Source organism: Acartia tonsa, chromosome 14 (assembly GCF_053477335.1).
Source record: "Acartia tonsa isolate MP-2025a chromosome 14, ASM5347733v1, whole genome shotgun sequence".
Taxonomy (NCBI): domain Eukaryota; kingdom Metazoa; phylum Arthropoda; class Copepoda; order Calanoida; family Acartiidae; genus Acartia; species Acartia tonsa.
Genome location: NC_137273.1, coordinates 20,083,307 through 20,110,016, shown reverse-complemented (window position 1 = coordinate 20,110,016; position 26,710 = coordinate 20,083,307). Strand labels below are relative to the sequence as shown.

The window sequence follows — 26,710 nt, the reverse complement described above, 5'->3', positions numbered from 1 at the left end:
AAGTTAGGGTATGACATATAACTGAGAGTTGGAATTTTTTGAATATCTCCATCCTGGCGGGCACAGGATGCCAACAAACCTGGCAGGGTCATCCAGGTAAAGAGCAAAAATATTTTTTTGACTTAAACAAAGTATTTTATCTTGCCAAAATACTAAAATATCCTCTAGTAGTACATCCTTATATGAAATACAGGTGTTCAAGTCAATTTCAGGTTCCAGGTATGATCCTGCAGGTCCTGATCCTCCAGGTCTCCAGAAATCTTTAAAAGGCTCCTGTGGCCTCAATTTTTGACTTAGAGACTTCAAATTTTAAACTTAAGCTTTTCTTACATGTCTACAACGTATTAAAATTTCATAAAGATCCACCGCCGTTTTCCCGCCGACTGCGGCGGCTGGCAGCTGCCAAGTACAGCTGCGGCCGCTGAAATTTATATTTTGACTTTTCAAATATAAAATTTACATAAAGATAAACATTTTCTGCAAAAAAATTGTTCTTCTAGCTTCAAAAATAAGAAAATTACAGCCGTTTGAAATTTTTAAGTAAAAAAGGACCTAAAAACAAAGGTTGTTAAATAAAAGGGTGAAGGAAGCGAAAATTGACTTTGACTTACTTAAGGTCGGAAATCCATCATAACACAGGGGACTTGTACAAAAAAAATTAGCCCTCTAGCTCTAATAGGAACTGAGATAATATGGGGGGGCGTTGAACGCCCCCCCCCCCCCCCCCCCCCCCCGACTGATTAAGGTGCGGCAAGGGGCCCGACTGTTAAGGGTTAAGCAATCTTCAGTTACACATATCTTTTAATACTGACAATAATATTAGCATTCATAGATTTTCAATTAAATTTAGAGAATTTTTTTAAAATATTGAAATTAAAATTAAACAAATTTAATAAAAAAAACTATCTTGAAACGGTGCTTGCTGCAGGATGGTCCATCTAATGTCATAATTAGTTTGGTTTCGTTTTAATGACCAGATGAATGATGACAGGCTGGTTTTGTGCTCTGCATTGGCATTGTTGCAGGATGTCTTGTGACCAGTAAATCTTTCTTTAAAAGTATTACCAGTCAGGCCAATTTATGTGGAAGGTTTTACTGCATTGATGACTTCTGCTTTGTAGACCAAGGAAGACTTCAAGCACTGGCCTCCAACGGGACACACAGCAGTTGCACAATTTTGCAGGTTAAATATTAGCAGCAGCTGTATCTTTGAGTAAGAATTTGTTATGTCCAGCTATAAAGGCTTTGATACTAGGCATATAACAATAAGACACTTCAACTGTAGAACGGTTGAAGTACTGTTGAAGAGGTGTGTTCTTAAAATGTTTATCAATCAGCAGTAAGAATTTCCTTGCAACATTAGTTTTCACTGTTTGACAGAAAGGAGGGTTAAACCAAATCACTTTTTTTTCCTGCACCTTGTAAAAGGATGACGTGGGTGGTGGGGAGAGAAAGTGAAGTCATCATTCTAGCTATCTTAATTAGTATATTTAATTTACACTGTTACTCATGTAACATTGAAAGTAATATGTCTGATATATTTATTTAGTGCACTTTCAAAATACCCGTAGAGCACTAAAGTCCGCCCCTCCCCCCTCATCATTTGCTAATAGACGATTTCCTATGTCTAAACCTAGCAGTAGAAAGCCTAAACCTGCGGTGCTCTAACCCTGCGGGGCTATATCCTAACCTAACCTGACCTAAAGTAGCAAACAAATCAATGAATAATACTTTTCCTAATTTTCAATTTTAAAAAAATAAGGGGTGGGGGGGATCAGTGCAAAACCAGTTAATTTGTGTGAAAACGCCGTATATTTTAAAACCTCTTCATATGTACTATTAAGTGTATTTTGAATATCATTATAAATTATCAACTTGTCAATCTATCAATGTGACCATAGGTTTGTTACGTGGAACAAGGCATTTATTGATAAATCCTAAACTTTACTGCTTTATTACTATTTTTATGCTTCTTATGGTCACATTTGTACTTGTTTAAACTTATTTCTACGTTTTTTTTTCATTTTATTTACTGTTGATGTAAATGATATTTGAAATAGAATTAGAATCTAATATCCTCATTTCTCTATTTCCTATGTTCATACACTTGAGTACTGAGGCTTGCAGAAGGAAGGTGTATCCACTCCCCATTGGCCTGCACCCCCCTAAAATTGTCAATGGGGGTGTTATGGTAAAGGTCAAACCCCTTTCAGATTCACCACCTTTTTGGACTTTTGAATTATGTAGGGTGTCACCCTTAGGAGATTAGACAATAAAATAGATTTTAGGGTTAAAATCAAATCAGCAGAACTTCAAATTATCTTAACAACAAAAATTTTAAATCTCATTGTAAGGCATCCCTTTTTTAATAAGCTATTGCGTTTTTTTGGCGTGTAAACAAAAAAACGCTAATATGCGAAAATTTGTAAAAATGAAAGGCCACCCTATTTCCGAGTAATCTTAAGATAAGATATTTTAAAGCAAAGCTTTTCTGCTCACAATCACAAGTCTATACTTGTTGTAATCATGGGGCCCTTGATGGTGGGGAAGTCGACTTTCAATTATAGCAACAAAAAAATTTGAGTGGGTCATTTTTTTCTAAGGGCGATTTAGTGGGTGGTAGTTTTTGTTAATTTGTTTTTTACATTGGTCAGGTTAGGTTAGGTTAAATTTTGTTACAATGCGTCTTTTTTTAAATGGTTTACATGACAGTTGACGTACAACACCTATTGTATATCTATCTCAAATAGCATGAAACCGACCGTAGACAAAAGTTAAATTTACCTTTTAACAAGGATGATAAAATTTATAAAAGCTAAGCTCAGAAATAAAAAAAAGTTAAAAATCAACTTGTTTAAAATGGACACACGGACATTCTGGTAACAATTATAGAGTTGCTACGCTTTCTAAATCGTACCTAACTAATACAGGAGTCATCATGAAAAATTTGAAATCGATAGGACAAATTTAACATGCTTAATTAACGAAAAAAAGCTATCCGTTACGGATGGACGTATGGACAGACGGACCTACCCTAATTATAGAAAAGCTCTGCTTTTAAAAATGTTAAACAATCATTTAAACATAATACGATATTTTATCAGAAAATATACACATTACACATATGTATATAATTTAATTACTTTAGTCTAAGGCCCCTTTCCCTAAAGAAACAGCTTATATCTTTCTATGACCAAAGCATATGTTCCCTGAAAAGTATAGCCCAATCAGTCAAACTGTGAGCGAGATCTTAAGTTTCATTCGAACAGACAACCATCCTACTACTTTTTCTATAAAGAGGAAGACAATTAATCATTTTTATAACTAATGCATTTTTTGTATTTATGAGTCATAGAATTTTTAAAAAGCAACTTGAATAGGGGAATTCAAAGATGTTTGGGGAACCCAAAAAAGAAACCAATGTAATGGTTTGAAAGTGATAAATATTTTCTATAAATATTTCATAAACTATTTTAGAATTAAATGTTTTATTTCCAATAAAAAATTTTCTCCTTATATTTGTATATATTGGCTACAAATAATTCTCTTGTTTTGTTTTCAGAATATATCCCCCTGTCTTATGCCTAATTGAAAATAGATAAATTTTCATTGACTCAGTATGCGTTCGACGCTCAAAGCAGTAACTTTACAATTTTAAAATGTATATTTAGTGTTTTTTTAAGGCGAAGCCCAAACTGTTCGTCAAAAAAAGAGTCTTATAAAAGACAATGGAGGACAATTTAATGTATACCCCCAATTTTGATTAACAATAGTATCCCATCTGTATACTAAAATGACTGGGAAAAAGCTTTGATACTGCTAGATTTTACCAACCAATCAAGGTTTATATAATTGTTAAAACTATTATACTTTGGATACCAATGTAACACAAGATCCATGTCATCTCCTTCCCTGAAAATAACAAACATGAAAATCGGATTATAATTACTGTGAAAAAGAAAAGCATCACTTTTCTCATAAGTTTTGCTAAGACATTTTAGAAAACAAATGCTGAAAAATGAATAATTTTTGGATGATTATTGGCCTGGTTTTGGTGGTTCAAACTTTGAGCAAACCAATCCAAACAAATAATGACTCACCTAATCAATTGGTAAGTTGGAAAAAAATCGTGGAATATTTTTTTCTTGTATGAATTCATAGACTATCATATAAAGTACCCTCTTGAGCATTCAAACCCATCATATTTGGTTTTTAAAAAAATTAAAAATAAAGAGGTTGTTTTTTGTTTTTAACTTTAGGTTAGGTTAAGTTAGATAGCCCTGCAGGGATAGAGTATCCCAGGTAAAAGCTTTGAGCCCCACGCATGGGTCAGGCTTAGGACAATCCCCCCGTACCTCTTTTTTTAATTTGTATTAAAAGAGGCGGGAAAAAGGTGGGTTACCCATACACTGTTGTGAGGGGTGTTAAGTCAAGTTACTAGAGGCACACAATCCCCCCCCCTTAAAATTAATCAATGGAAGCTGCGTGACTTTTAGGGATGTTTATTTTGTAGGGGGTGTAATCAACCACACGACTATAACATTATACCCCACTTGTTGTCTGTATTACACCCCAAAACCTCACATCCCCTAACAAAACCATGTCCACAACATTTTTCAATTTACAATTATGGATACTTGGATATCTAGTGGTGTTAATTATAACTCATTTACACAACACAAAAAAAATACTTCAAACAAAATATTTAGGTAGGATACCTGAAGAGGTTTGGTTACCTACCAGAAGTTTCTGGAGATGGTCAGGTAAATTTTAAAAGGGGATTTTAAGGGATAAGGCAATGGATGATAAATTATTGACCAATCTCGATTAAACAAAAGAAATCAAAGTTCTAATGTACTCTCGATAATTCTAGAATTGAATTGAATTAGTTGCATTTACATGATAAGTTAACTAAGATATCTTCTAGGCACTTTTAACTGCATCTGCCGTAAAAGAAGCAATAAGGTAAGAGTAAATATTGTTTTGGAGTAACACAAAACTGTTCATTCAATGGTTCGAAGGATAGCCATTAGCCTTGCTAGCTTTGATTGAGGGTGACACATGCTAAGATTGCATGTAGGGTAGGATAGCTGCTGCAGCTTAGAGTGGCTAAGACTGATATTGGTTGAGGATCAGAGTTGTTGTCTTTTACCAAGCCGCCCAGCTTTCAATCTGAGTGATATGTTGCTACTGAGAATGCAGCTTTGCATAAGCTGCATGGATGAGTGCAGCTGCGAATACATCAGTTTGGCTAATTCGGTGGCTTGAGGGTTGCTGCTTCTGCCAAGCCAATATAATTTTCAAAAGTAATACAGTTTGGGAAATGACAAACAATCCATAAAATATTTGATATTGACAGTTTATAAAATCTATAATTATAAAAATGTACAATCATTAGATTAAAACCAGTTTTGTTAGCCCATGACTTCTTGGCATCTCGTGGCTAAAAAGCTGGTTTTAATTTTATGATTGTACATTTTTATATTTGCGGAAAGATGTTTATAACACGATGTGATAAATAACTATTATCTTTTATTATCAAGAAATTTACAAAGCTTTGGTGGTTTACCTGTTACTGGAGAAATAAATACTTCGACTTTAAAGGTAATTTATTTGAACTTGGAACAAGCTTGAAAACATCCATAAAAGCAAAGCATAAAGAAACTGAATATTGATCAGAGTAAATATTAAAATTATTTCATATGTAGCAAAGGCTCAATGCACTTGACACAATACAATCTGTCCCGATTTTGTATTACTTTTGAGGAACATTTTTCCAGTTACGTCATATTTTTCTTTCCCGAAAAAGTGAAGGGGGGAAGAAAATCTCTTCAAAAGAGATGGGGAAAACCCCCTTTTCTCCCATCTCTTTTTTCTTCCCCCCTTCCCTTTTTTTCTTTCCCCCTTCCCTTTTTCGGGAAAGAAAAATATGACGTAACTGGAAAAATGTTCCGCAAAAGTAATACAAAATCGGGACAGACTGTATTGTGTCAATGCACTTGCATAAGACGTATGCATAGAGATTTTGTGCTTATAAAATAAGGAATCAACATATATCCCATATAAAATTTTTCATCTAAAAAAATCTACACATATAGTGTGTTTTCATTCAAAGGAATAAAAGTAGTGCTTAATTTAACCCACTTACCCTTGACAGAAATGGAGATCTCAATCGATTCAGTAGATATATCATATTCAAATTAATTTTCAGATAAAAAAAAACATTACTTCTTTTTATATTGGAAATGTCGTGAAATAAGCAGTATTGACTGGTATGTTATCAACAACAAAAATAAAGTTCATTCTAAATATCAATATTAAGGGCGAGCATGAACGAAATGCCTCTTTGTTTCAATAAAAACAAGGATGACATATCCATAATAGCGAAGGTCTAAAATGAGATGGTAGTACAAACAAAATTAACACTTAGAAAAGAAAACATAACTTAATAATCAGTATAAGTCCTTGGGCTGTTATTCTGACAATTAATTCCATTTAAGATTGTAAAACTTATGTTTTTTATTTTGCTGAATGGAAGTGGGTAAGAAGGGGAGAAATAAGAAATGAATAAATTTTCACTTAGAGCTGTTTGTCTGAATCGCATTCCCTAGTCCCTGCATAAGTCTAGACAAAATTGTATTAATGTCTTATTATAAAAATATCTTCTTATCAATAAATTTGAAATTATCTACTGCAACTTAAGCAAAGTGCGACAAAAAAATTTTCTTAAAGCGGATAGCTCTTATCGTTAATTAGAATTGTCCTATAAATTTTAAACTTGACATGGCAATTCATGTAGTAGTACTTTTTAAAAAGAGTAGCAACTCTGTGTATGTAAAAGATTGTCCGTATGTCTTCTCAAAACATGCTGATTTTGAATTTTATTGACAACCTTTTTTTGAAATATCGATTCCTAGGACAACAATATACAATCTTGTAAGTGAAGCATCTCCATAATTAAGTCATAAAAATATCCTAACTCAAATGTTTATGTTTGTTTGTCATATCTTCCCTTTAATATTTTTTTAACTTTTAGCTGTTAGAAATGTCAAGATGTGGAAATAAAGATTTACCCTCTAAAGAAGAAACATTAGTAAGGTAATTTATATTTTCTACAGAGAGGTCGGGTTATTGAGTTGTTTATAACAATAGTCCCCAAAGTTTTATGATTTTTATAAAATTTTGATTTGTTAAGTTGAGCGTCCAAACATTTTAATCACAAATTTTATCCTACAGAAGGGGAAATTTTGTGTATGGTTATCGGGTATATGCATCCATTATCGTTATCGGCCATTGTATTATTCCTTTAGATCCCTCTTAACCTTTCTTTACCATAGAGTAATCAACACAATTTATTTATGTTTTATTTATATTATTATTTCCATTAAACAGTGTTTCATAAAAAAAATCATCAGTTGATACATAAAAAAGAATACATGTTTTTAAAATGGATATCTTAGTTTAATGACTTAAAAGCTTAAGATTCATTTTTTAACAATGATGTAGAATTCATTGTTAAACAGCAAACCGTTTTCATACTGAAATCTAAAAAATAGCTTATAACCAACCAGTGAGGCTTCCTTAAAATAGAGAACTCCATCGGTTCAGCAGTTATTGAAATCTTAAGCTAAAGAAGAAAAAAATCTTGCTACTTTTTATTATGGGACATGGAGAGATATTTTTTTCTAGGCAAAAACGGTTTGTGATAGGAAGCAAAGGCTGGACTAAAAGAAATTTAAAATACCAGTTAGTATTTATACATATATAAAATTTTTTTAGATTTTTAAAAAATACAATAAGTTAGGATGACAATATCTATAAAAGCAAAGCTCAACTATACAAAAGTTAACCCTAACCTCGGATAGAATTTAAGGGTCTATCTAAGTTGTAACAATAATAAAAAACTTGGAGAACACAACCATCCTAGCAAGCAAATAATGCCTTTAAAATTCTTCTTTGTAATATATTTGAAGGACAAAAATATTTTTCAAAGCACTTAAAAAGTAAAAAAAAACTTCCTATTGTAGTACAAATAAGTAAAGGTATCTTGATAAATTTAAGGTAAATATTCAATAAGACTGGATCCTTTAGATCTATTATTACTTAGAATGACACATATGTTGAAACTAAATGTTGTGTGGTAATACGGCAGCAGACGGACGGGTAGTTTACAGAGTTGCTACGCAGTGGCTTATCAAGTCAAGCCTTCTGCACTAATCCTATTATATCACCATTCACCTCATGACCGCAGATGACCCCGTCGCACAGCGGTCAGATTGGACTGGCTAAATAGGGGAGGGGCACGGACACTTAGCAACCCCGCGCCCCTCAGGCAACTATACAACCGGGAGATGGTGCCTCCCCTTTTACTACAGCTTACCCCACAGATGTCTACCGCCGCGGGCTACGCCCTTGTCTCCCACACCCCCTTCAAACCTAACTTATTGTTATAATCTATTTTGTATATATATAGTAATCACCCATTGTAAATGTATTCAGTTTAAATATAATTTCTGTATGAGTAAATCCTGCTAGTTTGTTTTGGTAGAATACTTCAAGGCTAGGGGCTCGTTGGATTCAAACTCGCAACCGGTGAGCTGAAACGCTTCGGCTTACCACATCTTGGTGTCAGCGTGTTTCAATCGAGCCCTACAGAAACTAGCCAATTCTACCTCTGATTGGACCCTTTTGCAAGTAAGGGGACAGTCAGCTGCCAACTGAGAAGCCAACTGACCCGCGAGACGGCCTTTTTAGGTCGATTTTCCATCATTTTGAACGCATTATGTAGGCCTCTGGCCTACGGCAAGCAGATTTAGCCTGCTAAAAGCGCCAGTTTACGGCGTTTTTCCGTACTGTGTGGGAGTAGCGCTAGGTGCGCAGCCACGGTAATCGGATAATTTAGCTCAGACGGCTACAGAACTGAGTCTAGATTGGCAAGTGTAGCTGGGACAAGCCCCAGGACACCCAGGCCAAAACCTACGAGACGGACAGCTAAGTGCTGGTCTCCCTGAGAAGGCAATGTGTGGCTGCGAAGCTTCAGCACACAAGTAAGGCCTACCACTGCGACGGATAGCAGAATTTGAGCCAAAGGCACGGCAGGACGGGACATTCCCTGCCGTTACCTCCCAGGATTCGAACCCGAGGCGCTGCAGGAAGGGCCATTCCCTGTCGCCATCTTTCGGGATTCGAACCAGCGGCGCTGCAGGACGGGACATTCCCTGCCGCCGCCATCCATTGACCCTTGCAGGACGGACATTCCCTGCTGCCAGTGCTTCCAGAATCACACCTAGAGCTCCTAGTGATAACTACACATAAGTGTGTATAAATGTCAACCAAGTGATAAAAAGAAATATAAAATTGTTGACCCAGTGATAATTGATAAGCTCTAGTGATTCGAAGCTACAGTATAAGCCACCACCAGCGGTCTACACACACCATGGTAAGCGATACTACCATAGCTGCGGTTCGGCCACCGCCGAAGTTTCTGCCGACCCCAGCCGAGCGGGAGGCCCCCTTGTCTCAAGGGCAGGACCTCCACTTCCCCTGCCACATCAGGGTGAGGTTCCCTACTCCTGACCCTGCCCAGCACGTACAGGTTGATGCCATGGTAGATTCTGGCAACCGTGTACCAGGGTCTGCTGTAATTTCTGAACACCTCATGCACGCAACGGGCGTGCAGCGGATGTTGGTTCCAGACAACACCCAAATCCTGACTGCTAATGAGGAAGGGCAACCCCTTCAGGTAATTGGAAAATTATATGAATTATATATGGCAGTCTCACATACTCTTATACTCCATCTGTACCACGTGACTGTGGTACGGAATCTCTCACACCCTCTGAACCTAGGAGGGTACTTTCTCAAGGAGTTCAGAACTAGGCTCTGTTTCGACATGCAACCCCCCTGCTTGTGGGTGCGTGGGGAGTTTATCCCACTCCGTGGCGTCCCCATAGACCGGGAGACAGCCGAGAGAGAGTTGAGTTATGAGGGGCCTCTGCCAGGCCCACTGCCAGAGCAGCCGCGTGTAGTCGAGAAAGGCACGCACTGGGTGGATGCTGCGCTGAACGCCCACAGGGGGACCAACCTGCTAGCCATGGGAGTGCCCCCAGTACCCAAGGTGCCTCTGGAGAGCCTGCCAACAACGTTTCCCGAGATTTCCAGCCCTCCAGAGCCTATCTTCTCCGCCGACACCTTTATCAACGGCCAGCCGTGTCCACCTGGCCCCCTCTACCTGGGGCCCCCAGCAATCCAACCGGCCAAGTCCGAGCCCAGGCCCGTCAAGTCGCGGTCCGATGCACTCGGAGCCGCGCCCAGCCCCCAGGAATCAGCCTCTCCCGGCGCCATGCCCGTCAAGTCGTGGCCGGACGCCCTCGGAGCCACGCATGGCTCTGATGCCTCAGCCTCTCCCGGCGCCGAGCCCGTCAAGTCGCGGCCGAACGCCCACGGAGCCAAGGCTGGCCCCGGCAACCCGGCCTCTCCTAGCGCCGAGCCCGTCAAATCGTGGCCGAGCGCCCTCGGAGCCACGCATGGCTCCGACACCTCAGCCTCTCCCGGCGCCGAGCCCGTCAAATCGCGGCTGGTGCCTCCGTACCCAGTGCCAGCCACTTACAGGCTAAGTGCTGTCACTCCAACCAATGGCCAACCACCCCAACTCCGTACGGCCAAGAGGGTGGTCTTGCCTGGCAGCGGTGTCATGGCTGTCCCTGTTGAGCTAGTGGGACACCGCACCAAGGATGCCATCCAGCTGTCTGCCCCAGAACAGAGGTTTGGGGAGTATCTTGTCATACCAGAAGGCCTGTATGCGCACAGGCCTGGCTCCGCCAGCGTATTCCGAGTGCTGGTGGTAAATGAGGGGGAGATGCCTCTCCTGCTGAACGCCGGCCTCCCCGTGGCTGGGGAGCTGGTAAAGCCCGACATTCTGGAGGTCTCCTACAAGCCTCCCCCTCGCATCCATTCGTTCCAAGAGCCTGTTGAGCCCCCAGATATGCAGCAGCTGTGGGCAGCCCTTGAGATGGAGGAGAACGAATTTCTGCGCAAGGACCCCCTGCTCAAGAAGGAGGTCTGGACCCTGCTGTCAGAGTACAGGGATGTCTTCTCAAACTCTACCCCCGGCTGCACTGATGTAGTAGAGTTACAGCTGCGCCTCAAGCCAGGGACCCAGCCGATCCGCCAGAGATTTCGGGACCTGAACCCCCGGCAGGAGGCTGAGCTGGAAAAACAACTGGACACATGGTTGCAAGAAGGAGTCATAGAGCCTTCGGACTCAGCCTGGAGCAGCCCCCTGGTGCCTATCAAGAAGAAGGACGGGAGCACCCGCTGGGCCGTCGACTACAGGGCCCTCAACAAGTGTCTTGAGCTGGACAGCTACCCCTTGCCCAGGATCCAGCAGCTGGTAGAACGAGCTGGGGGACACCGCGTCTACAGTGCCTTAGACGCGGTGGCTGCGTACTACACCATCCGAGTGTCCGAGGACAGCCGGCCCTGCACCGCCTTCACCACCCCCAGAGGCTTGTACCAATGGAAAAGGATGCCCTTTGGCCTAGCTACCGCACCATCTGTCTACTCCAGATTTATTGCAGGGGTCCTGAACCCATTGGGCACGGCCAACCTCCAGTCATATCTTGATGACGTCCTGACCTTTCACCAAGACACCTGGGCCAACCTGGCTAGGCTCCGGGAGGTCTTGGAAGCCCACCGCAGGGGAGGAATCCGCCTCAAGCCAGCCAAGACCAAGCTGTTCCGAGCCCAAGTAGACTATCTGGGCCACATCCTCAGCCGTGAGGGGATAGCCATGCAAAAGGATTATATTGACCGCATCCTTGACTGGCCGGCCCCCATCACCCCCAGGGACCTGCTGGCGCTCCTGGGGTTCTTTGGCTACTACCGCTTGTTCATCCCCGAGTATGCCGACCTCACCTACGAGATGAATCGGCAGAAAACGGCCAAGACACTGACCTGGACAGCCGAGATGGAAGCCCAGCTGGTACAGCTCAAGGACAAGTTTCGCCAAGCCCCCATCCGAGCGCCACCCAGGTTTGACTTACCAGCCGTGTTCCAGCTCACCACAGACTTCAGCAGCCGTGCCATCTCTGCCATACTCAGCCAATGCCAGGACGGCAAGGAGAGGCTCATTGCCGCCGTGGGGCGCAAGACAACCGACCCCGAGACTTGCTACCCGTCCTGGAAGGGAGAGATGGCCGCCATCATGTATGGAATTCGGAAATTTCACGGCATCTTGTCCTACCGTAGCTTTCAGATCAACACTGATTCCTCAGCCTTGCTACAGATGAAGTCACTGAACACATCAACAGGGATGGTGGCCCGCTGGCAGGAGGAGCTAGCGGCCCTAGATTTCACTGTCTGCCATCGTCCTGGCACCCAGAACACCAATGCTGACGCCCTCAGCCACCGGGAGGATGATAATATGCCGACAGCGTCCGCCGAAGAATTAGCAGAACAGGCTGAATACCTCCACACCCTTTGCCAGCTAGGGGAGCCCGCAGCTGACAGACCCTCCGCAGCAAGGCTGGATCCGGCCCGAGTCTTAGAAGCACAGACCCAGGATCCCATCCTGCTCCGTGTCCGCCAGTGGGTGGCCGACAGAAAGGCCCCAACTAAGGCTGAGCTACGAGGCAAGGACAGGAACGAGCAGCAGTATGCCAGCCGCTTCGCAGCCCTGGGACTCGACAAGCAGGGCTGCCTCACCACCACCGACCAGACCCTGACAGGGGAGAGGACAAGATACCTGCTGCCTTCGGCCCTCCAGCAGGACGCGTTTTTCCTAGCCCATGGAGCCCCCATGGCTGGGCACTTTGGAATGGAAGCCACTATTGCCCGCGTCGCCATGCATTTCTGTTGGCCCAACCTGTCCCGTGACGTCCGCCTGATGGTTCAGACTTGCCCTGAGTGTGTACAGAAGGTCACCAAGGAGAGGCTGAAGTTAGGAATACACGTGCCCTCCCGACAGGGGTATCCACAGCAAGTCCTGTTCATTGACCTGGTGGGGCCCCTACCAGAGACGCCAGCCGGGAACCGCTACATCCTCACCTGTCAGGATGGGTTCAGCCGGTTTGTCAGCCTCTACGCCATCCCCAACAAGCGCACTCTCACGGTGGCTGAAACCCTACTGCACCGCCACCTGGCCACGTTCGGATGCCCCCTGAAGATCCACTCCGACAATGGGATGGAGTTCACTGGCCAGGTATTCAAGGAACTGGCCTCCAAGCTTGAGATTGGCCTGACACATCCACCGCCCTACAACCCGCAGTCCAACCGGGTGGAGAGGTTCCATCGGACGCTCAACACAGGCATGCGGCTGTTCCTGGATAGAGATGACAACAACTGGGAGCCACACTTGCCTGCCATCGCCTTCGCCTACAATACCAAGGCCTGCAGATCCACGGGCGTGACCCCTTTCCTGGCCTACTTTGGGAGAGAGGCCAAGCTCCCGGTGGACTTGGTACTCCGGCTGCCAGACACTGAATATGCCTCAGTCCCAGCCAACGTCCAAGCCCTCCTCCAACGATACCACGCCGTGTACAACGCAATCCAGCAGCGAGAGGAGGGAACCATCCGAAGGAGCGCGGCCGCTTATGAAGGCACGGCCAAATACGAAGTTGGAGACCTGGTCTGGTATCTGCCCCCCGCCTGGTGCCAGGGAAGTCAGCCAAGATTACCAAGAGGTGGACTGGCCCTTGGAAGGTAGTGAGACGGGCCACGGACGTCCACTACGTCATCAAACCTGCCTCTCCAACAGCCAAGATCTCGGAAATCACCGCGCATGTCGGCCGACTGCGCAAATACACAGGAGATGTCACTGCCCAGCAGATTCCAACAGACATCCAAGGCGAACTGGACGGCGACGAGGACGCCACTGAGCTGCCAGCCGGAGCTGCGGCGTTGCCAGCTAGTGAACCAGGACAGTTTCCAGTGTACCAGCCGGCAGCCGCCACCCCACAGCCTAGCAGCCAGGATCGTGACCCGGTAGAAGAGAACCTGCAGCACCAACCCAACGAACCACCGCTGGCGCCGCCAGCCCCAGAATCGCCTAGGGATGCAGTCTGGAACCCTGATGCTGACATGGAGCCCCTGCCTGCCAGCAGCGAGCCTACAGGAGAAGAAGCGGCCACTGAGATGGAAGTGGCGGCCCCAGAGGGTGAAGCTGAAGCGATGTGTCCCCTACAGATGACAGCCGTCCCCATCCGGGTGGGAGCTAAGAGGCCGAGCAACCTGGACAAGGCAGGCGCCCCCATGGAATTCTACGCGCCTTCCTCCATCGTTGTTCCCCCCTTGGGAGCCTCTAGAGTGAGCCTAGGCCTCCGTGTTCAGTTACCAGCCGAGACAGAGCTAGTCCTGCAAACAAGGCCAAACTTCCAACGACGGGGCCTGGCTGTCGCCAACCCTCAGCTGGAAGCCAACCGGGAGTTGACAATGCTGATATCCAACCACAGCCAGACCGAGCAGCGAGTGTCCCGCGGAGCCTGTATAGCCAGGGCTGTCCTGCACCGAGCTGTGCCCCAGGAAGATGTTGTCGTTCGCAGACAGAGGCTGCCGTATCCCCAGGTTCAAGGCCTGGTGGCTCGGGAGCCCCGCAGCCCTTGAAGGGGAGGTTGTGGTAATACGGCAGCAGACGGACGGGTAGTTTACAGAGTTGCTACGCAGTGGCTTATCAAGTCAAGCCTTCTGCACTAATCCTATTATATCACCATTCACCTCATGACCGCAGATGACCCCGTCGCGCAGCGGTCAGATTGGACTGGCTAAATAGGGGAGGGGCACGGACACTTAGCAACCCCGCGCCCCTCAGGCAACTATACAACCGGGAGATGGTGCCTCCCCTTTTACTACAGCTTACCCCACAGATGTCTACCGCCGCGGGCTACGCCCTTGTCTCCCACACCCCCTTCAAACCTAACTTATTGTTATAATCTATTTTGTATATATATAGTAATCACCCATTGTAAATGTATTCAGTTTAAATATAATTTCTGTATGAGTAAATCCTGCTAGTTTGTTTTGGTAGAATACTTCAAGGCTAGGGGCTCGTTGGATTCGAACTCGCAACCGGTGAGCTGAAACGCTTCGGCTTACCACAGTTGAACACTCAGCTTTATGAATCAACCAATTAAAATTTGTTAAAAGTCCCCAAAGTGTTAAGCCAACGAATAAGAAAACGTTATTAAAAACGTTAAGGACTAGTGTGATAATCAGCTCATTGAGGAAAAATAGATAATTATGAATAATTCCATCCCTTTATTAAGGGAAGGATATCATAATATTTTATTACACTAGTCCCCAAAGTTTTATATTAACGTTTCTTCATTGACTTATCAACTTTTGGAACTTTGATTGGTTGGCTCATTTAGTTGAGTGTTCAAACTTTTCAACCACTAATTTTAATCTGCTAAAGTTTTTTTGTGTATCATCAACGGGGATGTACATCAAATTATCGGCGATTGTCTTATCCCTTTAGATCCCTAAAAATCATATCCTAATCATTAGCTACAGTCTTGGGAAGTTGGGATATTGTCTATAAATCCACATCTGAAAAATATTCCTGTGAGAAACACGAAATCCCAAGATAAGGATATATAATTTCATAAAATCCTGTCAAAGGAGGGAAAAGACCATTCAAACCCATTGATAGTAGGACTAGTAGATAATCTTAGAAATTCCATTCCTAAATTAGTGGGGGGGGGGGGGGGAAATCTAACGACATTCTTATCTTCATACTCTCATAAACCGATAAATTGATGTACATCACCAATGATAATACACAAAATTACCGCTTTTGTAGATTAAAATTAGTGGTTGAAACGTCTGCACACTCAACTCCTTGAATCAACCAATCAAAATTAAAAGTCCCTAAAGTTGTTAAGCCAAAAAATAAGAAAACAATATTATAAAACTTTGGGGACTTTGTCATAAACAGCCTCATTGTCTCTGGCACAACACCCCGACTATGTGCCGACTTTCAATTGGGTCTTTGAATGTCAGCCAATAGCATCATAAATATTGACACAGCCAATTCGTCACAAATGAGCAGATATCAAATGGCCAGCAGACGAAAATGGTCCCCAAGACCGGGGCCAGGTAAATGTTTGGGTTATACATCTATACTTATTGCATTTAATGCCTCGACCAGCCCTTTAGAGCAAAAAATAAAGGTCATAAAGATTCAAAGAAAAGTCTTAAAACTAAAGCCTAATTACATGTACTATGCTTGACATTTTTACATCACATTGAATAACAGTACAATCTGTTTAAAAGTGAAAGAATATAAAAGTTGATTAGAATTACAGATACAACATTGAAAGAAACCAAAAGTAGCGGTTTTCGTTGTATTTTCACGGTAGATTTTGAAAGGTTATGTTAGATTAGGTAAATATTAATGATTGCCCCGCAGGATTAGAGCCCCCTGCAAGAGCTAGAAATAGTAGTGAAGCAGCTGTGAAAATACGACAAAACCCACTTCTTTGTTTTCTTTCTATGATCCAAATATTTTAATAATATTCCCAGTTAAAGACATTCAATAAATATAATATAAAACAAACATTTAGGATAAATGTCTTTCAATTTCATATGTATACAACGTTTTTGGGTGAACAAATTACTACTTTAGGATAGGTGTATTTTGGTTCTGTCCAGTTTTTAGTAGCGAAGCTACTCTATAATTCACAATGTCCGTCCGTCCGTCTGTCCGTAATTAATGAATTGGGGGAAACGTGATTTTCTCGGCTCCTATTCAAGATAGATAGCTGAAATTTTTTGTGAAGATTCTCACTATATATGCCCATCTAAAATATACAGTGTTTTGTCCGTCTGTTTGTTATTTGGGGTGCTAGATCGATTCCTAGATTTTTACGTTTTCGTGATTTTCTCAACTCCTTTTCAAGATAAAGGGATGAAATTTTCAGGGATAAATTAATTTTATATTCTACACATTTTCACAAAGTTTTATTAATATTTTTTTATTAACTGGGGTGCTAGACCGATTCCTAGATTTTTTAGGTTTTTGTAGTTTTCTCAATTTCTATTCAGGATTGACGGTTGAGATTATCAGGGATTGAGTATGCTCATGTTCCACATTTTTTCATCAAGTTTCATTAAGATTTGTCTATTAATTGCAGTGCTAGATCGATTTCTAGATTTTTAAGTTTTCATGTTTATAAGGTTGCATGATTTTAAAGGTGTGATGATTTCCCTATTTTACCAATATTAATATTCATTATATGACACTGCTTTATAATTTTTTTTTCCTGATATACAATCATAATTTTTGAGCTTCGCTACTTATGGATGTTGTCATCCTTGTTTAGCTATTTTTCACAAAAGTGAATGTACCTCTAAAGGCTTTAATACAAAGTCTGTAATTCAAAGTATAATAATTTTCCTGCACCTGTCAATCAAGATGAAGCTTAAGATCTTGATAACCACAGGACTGAGTGGGCCCTACTTTTTCGGGAATATCAATACTGGTCACTCAATGAAATTTGATGTCCTCTAAAGTATTAAAGATAGACTGACTGACCAATGTATATTCATATAAATTTTAAATGCTTTTAATCTATCTTACTAAAATTATGCTTAAAATAAATTTAGTTATGATTTTTTTAAATCATAGAAAAGGTCCGCTATTAATTATATTATCAAAAATATTGTAATATTTATAAGGTCAAAAAAATATGTACTATTTTCTTCAACATAAAGATAAAAAGCACTATGTGGAACTAAATGGCAATCTAAATAACAAAACTATATTTAGATACAAAACAATAATATTAAGATCAATTTGTCTACATATTACTGGTTTGCTAAAGGGACAATTATGATTTTTTAATTATTATTTTATAATATTGTAGTTATATTAATATTCTTAATAAAATGTAAATCTCATTAAGAAGAATATTATTACAAGTTTTTTTCTAAATTGAATTATTTATTCTATACTATATTTTCATCAACTTAATATAGTATATCTATATCCCAAATCAGTTAATTGGACCTAAAGAACACAATGTAGGCACAATCTGGCAATAGTATTGGTTTTCAATTCAAATTTATATGATAAAACAGCTATAAAAAAAGTCAAGTCTTAGAATAAAACTTTCTATCAGAAAATCATATCATTTACTATTTTGTTCTCATATTATTGGAATGTATAAGACATTAGTGACTAAATATTAAAATGAATAAAAATATGTGTCTCTTAAAAAATTCCTTTTATGTTTGGTAAATTATTGTGCCTGACAGCCAGTCTAGTGTAATAAATCTATTGTTTTCACCTTTATGTATTTGGTATTTAATTACTTTTCTGATATAAACATTGTTAATCCATTCTGAATCATAGAACAGTCAACATGAATGTTGCTAAAATTATTAGGATTACTTTTCATGTTTTGGTGTTTGGAATATTTGCTTTCCAAATGCAGAACTCACTGAGGAAATACATTGACAAACCTGTTGTTTCACAATTATCGAAGAAGACCATTGATCAAATTACAAAACCAATTATCTTCATCTGCCAGAATGCCCAGTTTAACTATACAAAAGCCAGAGCAAATGGTTACAATTACTTCAGCCACTTTACAACAGGCAAAGTTGCTGATCAAGAAGGCATTACATGGAAAGGCAAATATGGAAACACTTCTTTTCAAAAACTTAAAGAGAATATATTTGAATATGATTATTCAAATTTTTTTACAGAGGTAACTGAAACTGTAGAAGACAGCAAGTTTAAACCTGTAGATACAGAACTTATGTTTATGATACCATTTGGTTATTGCAGAAGATTGTATGAAACACAAGTTGGATTATTAGCATTGTCAACAGAATCTAATGTTGTAATTCTAGTTGATCCTTACAAGGAGAACAATATTTGGATTCCTGATATTCACAGAGGAAGATTTGAGTTTGGTCCAACAGAGATTGGAGTTGAAACAGGATTAATTTATCTTGTAGAACTTGAGATTTATGACCTTAAGCTACATAAAGATGAAACATGTACTGATTATGAAAGTATGGGATCTAGCTACGGTGAATGCGTGAAAAAAATAATGGCCGACAATTTTCTTCAATGGTATGGATGTTTGCCACCTTGGGTTAAAGATTCTGTAGGCCTTGTTTGTGAAATAGATAAGGAATGTTAACTTAGTAGCAATAATGTATGGTTTTATTTGTCCTAAACAAATTTTGATAATGGGACTTTAAACAAACCCCCCACACTTTCTACACTGTCAGACCCTTGAACTTTTTGTGTATTAGTACATAGTTGTATTTCTTCTTGCATTTTATGGGATTGTTTAGCACTATCATTTAAAAATATTATAATTGGGGTTTGACTTAGTTTATTTCTCCTTCCCATTTGATTAAGATCTAATTGTTACTATCTTATCATTTACATAGGAAGTAAAAAATCCCAACAAAGAAACCAAAACACTAATAGCAGATGAATTTTTCAACCTTCTTCATGGCCTTGATGTTAATATCTTCAAACAATGTCTACCTCAATGAAAGTTTTATCGAAGTAATTCTAAAGGATGAAGTATTGGTTCATACAGATGTGCATTCTTATGATGGGTTCTGTATCATAGTCGAATTTGGCTCTGCTCTTGGCTTATGGCTTGGTCTCAGTGCTCTACACATATTTAATTCTATTCTTGATTATTATATTGTATTGCAGGGTAAACTTGGTAGTTTTAAAAATAAAGTACAAGTAATTGGGAATACATTTAATGAATAAATTAAATGAAGCAAAGGGGTAGTTGTACAAAATGCATTTAAACTTGAATTTAGTAAACTGTATATTTTTTCTGTTCAATAATTTAAACTAAATCTCTAGGGCATATATTTGTAAGAATTTCAACTTTATACTAGGTAGTTTTAAAATTATCAAGACTTGAAAGTAAATTTTTTTTGGATATATGCAACTCATATAGCTGTCCCGTTTTCACAAAAACACCATTAAGAATATTTTATTTATGTTTGATGGTATTCTTGTAACTTTAGCTTGCAATCAAACTTGTTAAATGCACTTCATGCAACTATCCCTTTAATTTAAATTTTAAAAAATTATAGATAAGCATTTAAATTAAAGTCAAATCTGTGTGTGCAATTTTAGCAATGAAGGAAATGCTTTTAAGAAAATATCCAAAAAAAGTTTAACCTAAACTTTTGTATCTTAAAATTTAAATTTCAGGTTCTTTTACTTTATAATCATATTTTTATTAAGAAATATTTATTCAATAAACTTGATTACTAACTCACTCTTCATGACCCATTACAACTTTGCTTTAAGATGTAATGCTTGAGAAATATTGTAATTATTAAAATTCATGTAAAGCACATATTCCTTTAAAAAGCAATCATATAACAATATTTATTTGGAATAAATGTTAAATGTTAAAGTATTTATTTACTTTTGGCCCTAATAGTTAATAAGTCTTAATATGAATGAACTTAAAAAAATAAGAGACAAAATTTTTTTAGGGAGTGTAGGGTCTTTGTTTGTGGCTTTAAGCCATGATTTAGTCTCAGAAAAACAGATCCTTAGAGATGTACTAAATAACTTACATATATAATAATTAGGGTGGGTCGATTTTGGACATTTTTATCTGAGACCAAAGCGGGAATCTGCACCTGATTATTATGGATATAATACACCTCTGTATGATTTAAAATTTATCTTAAGTCTTAAAACAGCTGACGACCAGACAAAGAGTTTTTATAACTATTTCTGAATGAAGAAATTAAGGGTAATTGCTGTTAAGCATACAATATAATTTTCTTTTTATATATACCTCTTACAATATATACAGAATCCTTTTGATTGCTCATTGGATAGGATATATGCTATTTTTAGGTCTTTTTTCTTGTAAAACATCCAGGTAAAAAGAAAAAATATTTTTTTAACTTAAACAAAGTATTTTATGTTACCAAAATACTAAAATAGCATATAGTAGTACATCCTTATATGAAATATAGGTGTTCAAGTCAATTTCAGGTTCCAGGTACGATCCTGCCGGTCCTGATCCTCCAGGATCCAGCAAACTTTTAATGGCTCCTTTGACCGCAATTTTTTTTAGAAACTACTAATTTGAAACTTAAGCTTTTCTGATATGTCTACACAAAATATTAAAATTTTCCCGCCGATTGCAGTAGTTGCACAGTACAGCCTTTTAAATTTTACAGAAAAGGACATAAAAGAAAGGTTAGTAAATAAAAGGGTAAGGAAATGAAATATGACTTTGACTAACTTACTATTGGAAATTCATTTTCAAACTGGGGAAATGCACTAAAAGTTTTAGCCCTCTAAATAAGGGGAGAGGACTAGGTATAAAAGTCGTCTTTGCATATTTTAGGTAATGAAAACTCAATTTCTTAAAATTCTTTTTCAGTCAGAAATCTTTTTGAAGTACATTTTATATGTTGCATTTCCCCTCTTCGTCTAATTCCGATATGAACCTGCCCTTATAATAATATCTATTCAATAAGCAAAAATTGTCAAAAGATAAATTCTTCTCAGATAAAAACATTTTTGTTACTGTACAAAGTTAACAACTTTACAAAAAGATGAAATTACATTTTGATTTTTAATTTATTCAAGATTACAACAAAAATTTATGCTATTCAAATTCCTTTATCATTTTTCTTTATTTCCAAATCTAAACCTCATTTTAAAATAAAAAAAAACAAATTACTTAACAACATAAAATCTAAAAATATCAAAATAAAGGATAAATAGGAACCAAATATGAATATTGAACATTAAAACCATAATGTAAAAAAGCTTCGTTTTAACAAAAATATTATAAGAATCTTAAATTCATATTTTGTATTTAGAATTATTTATTAATCATTTAATTTATAAATATAATTAGTTTATCAAATTGGTCACCCAAATTCGAAAATAAAGAAAAAGTAATGCAGGTAAACTTAAAAAGAAATATGGACAATTGTGTTCAAAAGTAGGTTTATGATTAAGAACAGTATTTCATCAAATGAAAGTTAGCAGACAGCTCATCTAATACTAGACATTTTAAGACTATACAAAACAATAAGCAAGGAACATATAGCCATTTTTAAGTAGCTACTTGAACGGATTGAATGCTTCTAAACCTGTGTTTTGTTTATCATATAAAATCTAAAAGCAACTGTACATCTAGGGGCTTTTTTATTCCAGCCAAGGGGTATTGAAATATCTTAAAACCACCCGAAGACTTAAATTTAAAGATAAAAAAGCCTAAAATCATTCAGGTACCTATGCGAACTTAATACATTCAGTAGTGAGCAAAATCTTACGTTACAGACACACAGTACTTACTACTTTATATTTTGCTTTCTACATATTTAGCTCAAAGTGTTTTCTGTTCTGAAACATCTTTTTAGGAGCTGAAAAGAGCTTTTGATACCTGGACTCCTTATTCTGGATTAAAGTTTGTTCAAACAGATAATTACTACGAGGTATTTGAAAATTTAAAAGACCATTTTGTGAGAATTATCCTTATATAAAAGTAACATGATGTTTGTGATTCTATGTGTGTGTCTGTTTGTACCCAAGGACGTTGCAATCGTTTACAAAGTAAATTTTCATAGGTCCTGGTAAGGTTTATAACTATTTTTGGAGAGGTTTTTTCAAAGCCTCCCAAGAGAAATCATTCCTAGAAAAAAGGTTGTAGCTGTGTTTAGTGCCCTAGGAAAATGAGGATAGATGTCACAGCTTTTGGCCTACCTATTCTATTGACGCCATAGTAGAGGGAAAGATAGAGGAAAGGGGAAAAAATCCTAGAAAAGAGATGGGGTATAGGGTATTTCCTGACATCAATAGAATAGGTAGGCCAAAAGCAGTGAACCATAGACAGATACAAAAGGTTACCCCCACACAAAAAATGTAGTTGCTAGTATTAAGATATAGTTCACTTATAACATTAAATAGCTGGAAATTATTAGATTTTTATTCTTTTAGGCTGATATTAGAATTCTATTTGGGAGATACTATCATGGAGATTTGTAAGAATTTTTTATTATATTGAATTGATTTTTTAAGGAGGGGGGGGGGGTGTGAGGGGGTGGGAGAAGCTCCTCCCAACCAAAGTAAAGGGGTTGGAAACAGTCTTTGAAGAAAACGAGAAGGCATACTACTTTGTCCCCATTCATTTGTTGATCACTCTTGAAAGCTTAAAACATATTTCTATCTCTAATGTCTCAATTATTGCAAACAACTAATACTTTGCTTGCATGACATGTGCATAGTCTTATGCCAAGGAATCTCCCCTCCTCCAGCTATCAATGTTGAGGAAATGTGTATCAATTTTTAAGGTCTTTAGATATGACACGGTTAGTTAAGACGTACCAAATGATACGCTGTTGGAATGTTTTTAAACTTCAGTCGTGGATTAAAATTTTTATGCTAGGTACCCATTTGATGGTTCTGGCCTGGTACTTGCACATGCTTACTACCCATATGAATTTGATGAGCTAGGTGGCGATATACATTTTGATGAAGATGAATTTTGGACTATTAATAGCACTGATTCAAGGTACAAAACTGAAAAAAAAATCTCCCATAAAGGTCTTGAAACTATTCCCAATTTTGGAGATTAATCTAATTGGAAAGAAAATTTTGGTATACATGATTTTATAATCTATCTACAAAATGATGTTCATTGCTATCAAATAATTTCATTAAATCAAAAGGACACAAAAAAATTCTAATGAATTATCAAAATACAGTTATTGAATAAAGCGTCTTAAAGGCTAGTAGCGAAGCCCTAGTCCTTTTCAATATCAATCCATCTGAAACAAAATATAGCATGATATAATAGCCAATGAGAGGCCATTATAGACTCTAATTGACCAATGGTAAAACTTATGCTGGCCTCTCATTGGTTATTTTATCGTATAACGTCATAATCTGTGGAGGGGCTTTAATCATCTTCAAGTTTAAATTATTTTTTTTTATCGGTGAACCTTACGGTTAAATGTAGTTGGAATCAATCGATTTCCAAAGGCTAAAAACAACATTGGCTAAAGGCTGCCAAAAGGCTTAAATGTATGCATATCGTTTTAGGCAGCTTATGAATCCAGCAAATAATAAAAGGCAAAGTCCAATAATGCACATGGAGCATCTAGCTAATGAAAATACCTAAAAAATAAGTCTTTCTGCTCATTAGCTATCTCAGATTATTTGTAAGCCTTTGTGTGCATTTCAGTGATGGGATAGGGACATCGTTGCTACAAACAAAAGACATAATCATACAAAAGACTCAATCCTACGAAAGACCTAATACTACAAAAGACTTAATTCCAAAATACCTAATCCTACAAAACACATAAATTACACATAACCTAATCCTACAAAAGACCTAGGATTAGGTCTTTTGTAATTAAGGTCTTTGTAATTAGGACTTTTGTAGCAACGACGAAGCCACGTACTAGTGTACATTACATATATTTTGTACATAATTTACCAATTTATACTTTTTTATTCAACTTGTACTATAATTAAATGTTAAGTGTGACAGATTTATTCACCGTGGCAGTTCATGAAATAGGTAACATTTATATCTTTTTGTCAACATTTATAAGGTCTTGCCAGCATAAACAAGGATGGTTATGACCAAAAGTAGCAAAGCCTTTTGAAAAGATACATTTTTAAATTGACAACTAGAAAGATTAGCATTAATATTATTTGATGTTTTCATTAGATTTTTCTTAATGTTTTTTAAAAATATTTTTTTACCTTGTTGGGACGGGATTCTCCTTCAATTTCAAGTGACCATCTGGAGATGCCAGAGCATCATCCGATTGTAATGGGATGCAATATTCTAACACACACTTAAGGATATTATGTTAAGTAACATCCATGAGAAAACCAACCCTTTGATTTAACTCCCTAGACTTAATTATGCAAGGTATTGAGTTGCGCCTGTTTATGGGCCAAGGCATTTACCTCTTCTTTATCTATTAGTGTAATTTACCGGACATAGCAATAGTATTTACCCTTTTTTACGTCTATAGTATGATGCGGTGTGCGCTGCAGGTATAAAAATATATTTATGTTATGTCAGGGCATTCCCTTGGTCTGGCTCATAGTCCTGTTCAAGAATCAATTATGTATCCATTCTATAAGGTAATTGGATATTTTGTATTGCTCCTTCCGCACCACATTGTGTCTATATGTTATTTAAAATGTTTTTGAAAAATTTTTAAAAGGTATATAAAATATACTCTGACACCTGTAGAATAATACTGCCGAGTTAAAAATAAGAATTATAACCCGCCACATTAATATATTAGGGTTTATTATATATTAGTAGTTTGTACTAGATTTCTGTCTTCTTTTGGGGGTAAAAAATAATCAACTCTGCAGGATGATTCTACAGGTGTCAGAGATGTTTTTCATATCCCTTATAATACTGCTTCATAACAGTTTTATCATAAGATTTGCATGGGTATACTTTAAAATTAAATAAGACAATGGACGATAAGTTGATGTTCATCCCAAACAATGAATGAAAAATTATTCCATTTCTAGATCAAACTTATTGGTGTAAAAGTTTGAAAACTAGAAAGTTTAATAAAAGTATATATTTTTTTGCAGGGATTAGAGAAAAATTTTGCTCTTGGTTACGACGACATTTTGGCCGTCTATCAACAATATAGTAAGAATATTTTTCCAGTATGGCTTAGAACCGGTTTAATCCAGCAGATATTAATCGGTTAATATCCGCTGGATTAAACCGGTTCTAAGCCACAATGAATAATTATGTATTGCATCGTATTATATCCAGTTTTCTACGAAATTAAAAAGTACAATCATAATATTAAAAACAGTTTTGTTAGCCCGTGCCTTTGCAATCTCATGGCTAACAAAATTGGTTTTAATCTTATAATTGTATATTTTTATATCCACGGAAAGCTGTTCATAATACGATGAGATAAATAACCATTAAAGAAGTGCTTAATCTGTAATCTACAGGATAGGAAAATGAACGATATTATAACCACTACCTCCCCCCTTCTCAATTTTAAAACGTGAAAATAATTTTATATTATTTAGTTAGGTGTTAGTGTGGTAATACGGCAGCAGACGGACGGGTAGTTTACAGAGTTGCTACGCAGTGGCTTATCAAGTCAAGCCTTCTGCACTAATCCTATTATATCACCATTCACCTCATGACCGCAGATGACCCCGTCGCGCAGCGGTCAGATTGGACTGGCTAAATAGGGGAGGGGCACGGACACTTAGCAACCCCGCGCCCCTCAGGCAACTATACAACCGGGAGATGGTGCCTTCCCTTTTACTACAGCTTACCCCACAGATGTCTACCGCCACGGGCTACGCCCTTGTCTCCCACACCCCCTTCAAACCTAACTTATTGTTATAATCTATTTTGTATATATATAGTAACCACCCATTGTAAATGTATTCAGTTAAATATAATTTCTGTATGAGTAAATCCTGCTAGTTTGTTTTGGTAGAATACTTCAAGGCTAGGGGCTCGTTGGATTCGAACTCGCAACTGGTGAGCTGAAACGCTTCGGCTTACCACAACTTGGTGTCAGCATGTTTCAATCGAGCCCTACAGGAACTAGCCAATTCTACCTCTGATTGGACCCTTTTGCAAGTAAGGGGACAGTAAGCTGCCAACTGAGAAGCCAACTGACCCGCGAGACGGCCTTTTTAGGTCGATTTCCATCATTTTGAACG

At 38.5% G+C, this 26,710-nt stretch overlaps 2 protein-coding genes across 2 annotated transcripts in view; both read left to right on the top strand.

Moving 5' to 3' along the window:
• The first annotated feature begins 3,903 nt into the window (after positions 1 to 3,903).
• The window catches only part of LOC145305361 (matrix metalloproteinase-25-like), a 30,617-nt gene continuing 7,810 nt past the window's right edge, over positions 3,904 to 26,710 (top strand). The window contains exons 1-13 of the mRNA XM_080146980.1: positions 3,904 to 4,111; positions 4,710 to 4,763; positions 4,928 to 4,965; positions 5,544 to 5,604; positions 7,037 to 7,098; positions 7,690 to 7,746; positions 21,879 to 21,927; positions 22,387 to 22,461; positions 22,964 to 23,007; positions 23,412 to 23,537; positions 24,514 to 24,551; positions 25,068 to 25,129; positions 25,601 to 25,661. Coding sequence (XP_080003106.1) covers positions 4,019 to 4,111; positions 4,710 to 4,763; positions 4,928 to 4,965; positions 5,544 to 5,604; positions 7,037 to 7,098; positions 7,690 to 7,746; positions 21,879 to 21,927; positions 22,387 to 22,461; positions 22,964 to 23,007; positions 23,412 to 23,537; positions 24,514 to 24,551; positions 25,068 to 25,129; positions 25,601 to 25,661 — 820 coding nt within the window. The 5' untranslated portion in view covers positions 3,904 to 4,018. The remainder of the gene's footprint in view (positions 4,112 to 4,709; positions 4,764 to 4,927; positions 4,966 to 5,543; positions 5,605 to 7,036; positions 7,099 to 7,689; positions 7,747 to 21,878; positions 21,928 to 22,386; positions 22,462 to 22,963; positions 23,008 to 23,411; positions 23,538 to 24,513; positions 24,552 to 25,067; positions 25,130 to 25,600; positions 25,662 to 26,710) is intronic.
• On the top strand, positions 17,994 to 19,512 carry LOC145306307 (uncharacterized). Its single transcript, XM_080148389.1, has 2 exons — positions 17,994 to 19,143; positions 19,409 to 19,512. The coding sequence occupies exons 1-2, from the start codon at positions 18,360 to 18,362 to the stop codon at positions 19,510 to 19,512; spliced, it is 888 nt and encodes a 295-aa protein (XP_080004515.1). The 5' UTR covers positions 17,994 to 18,359.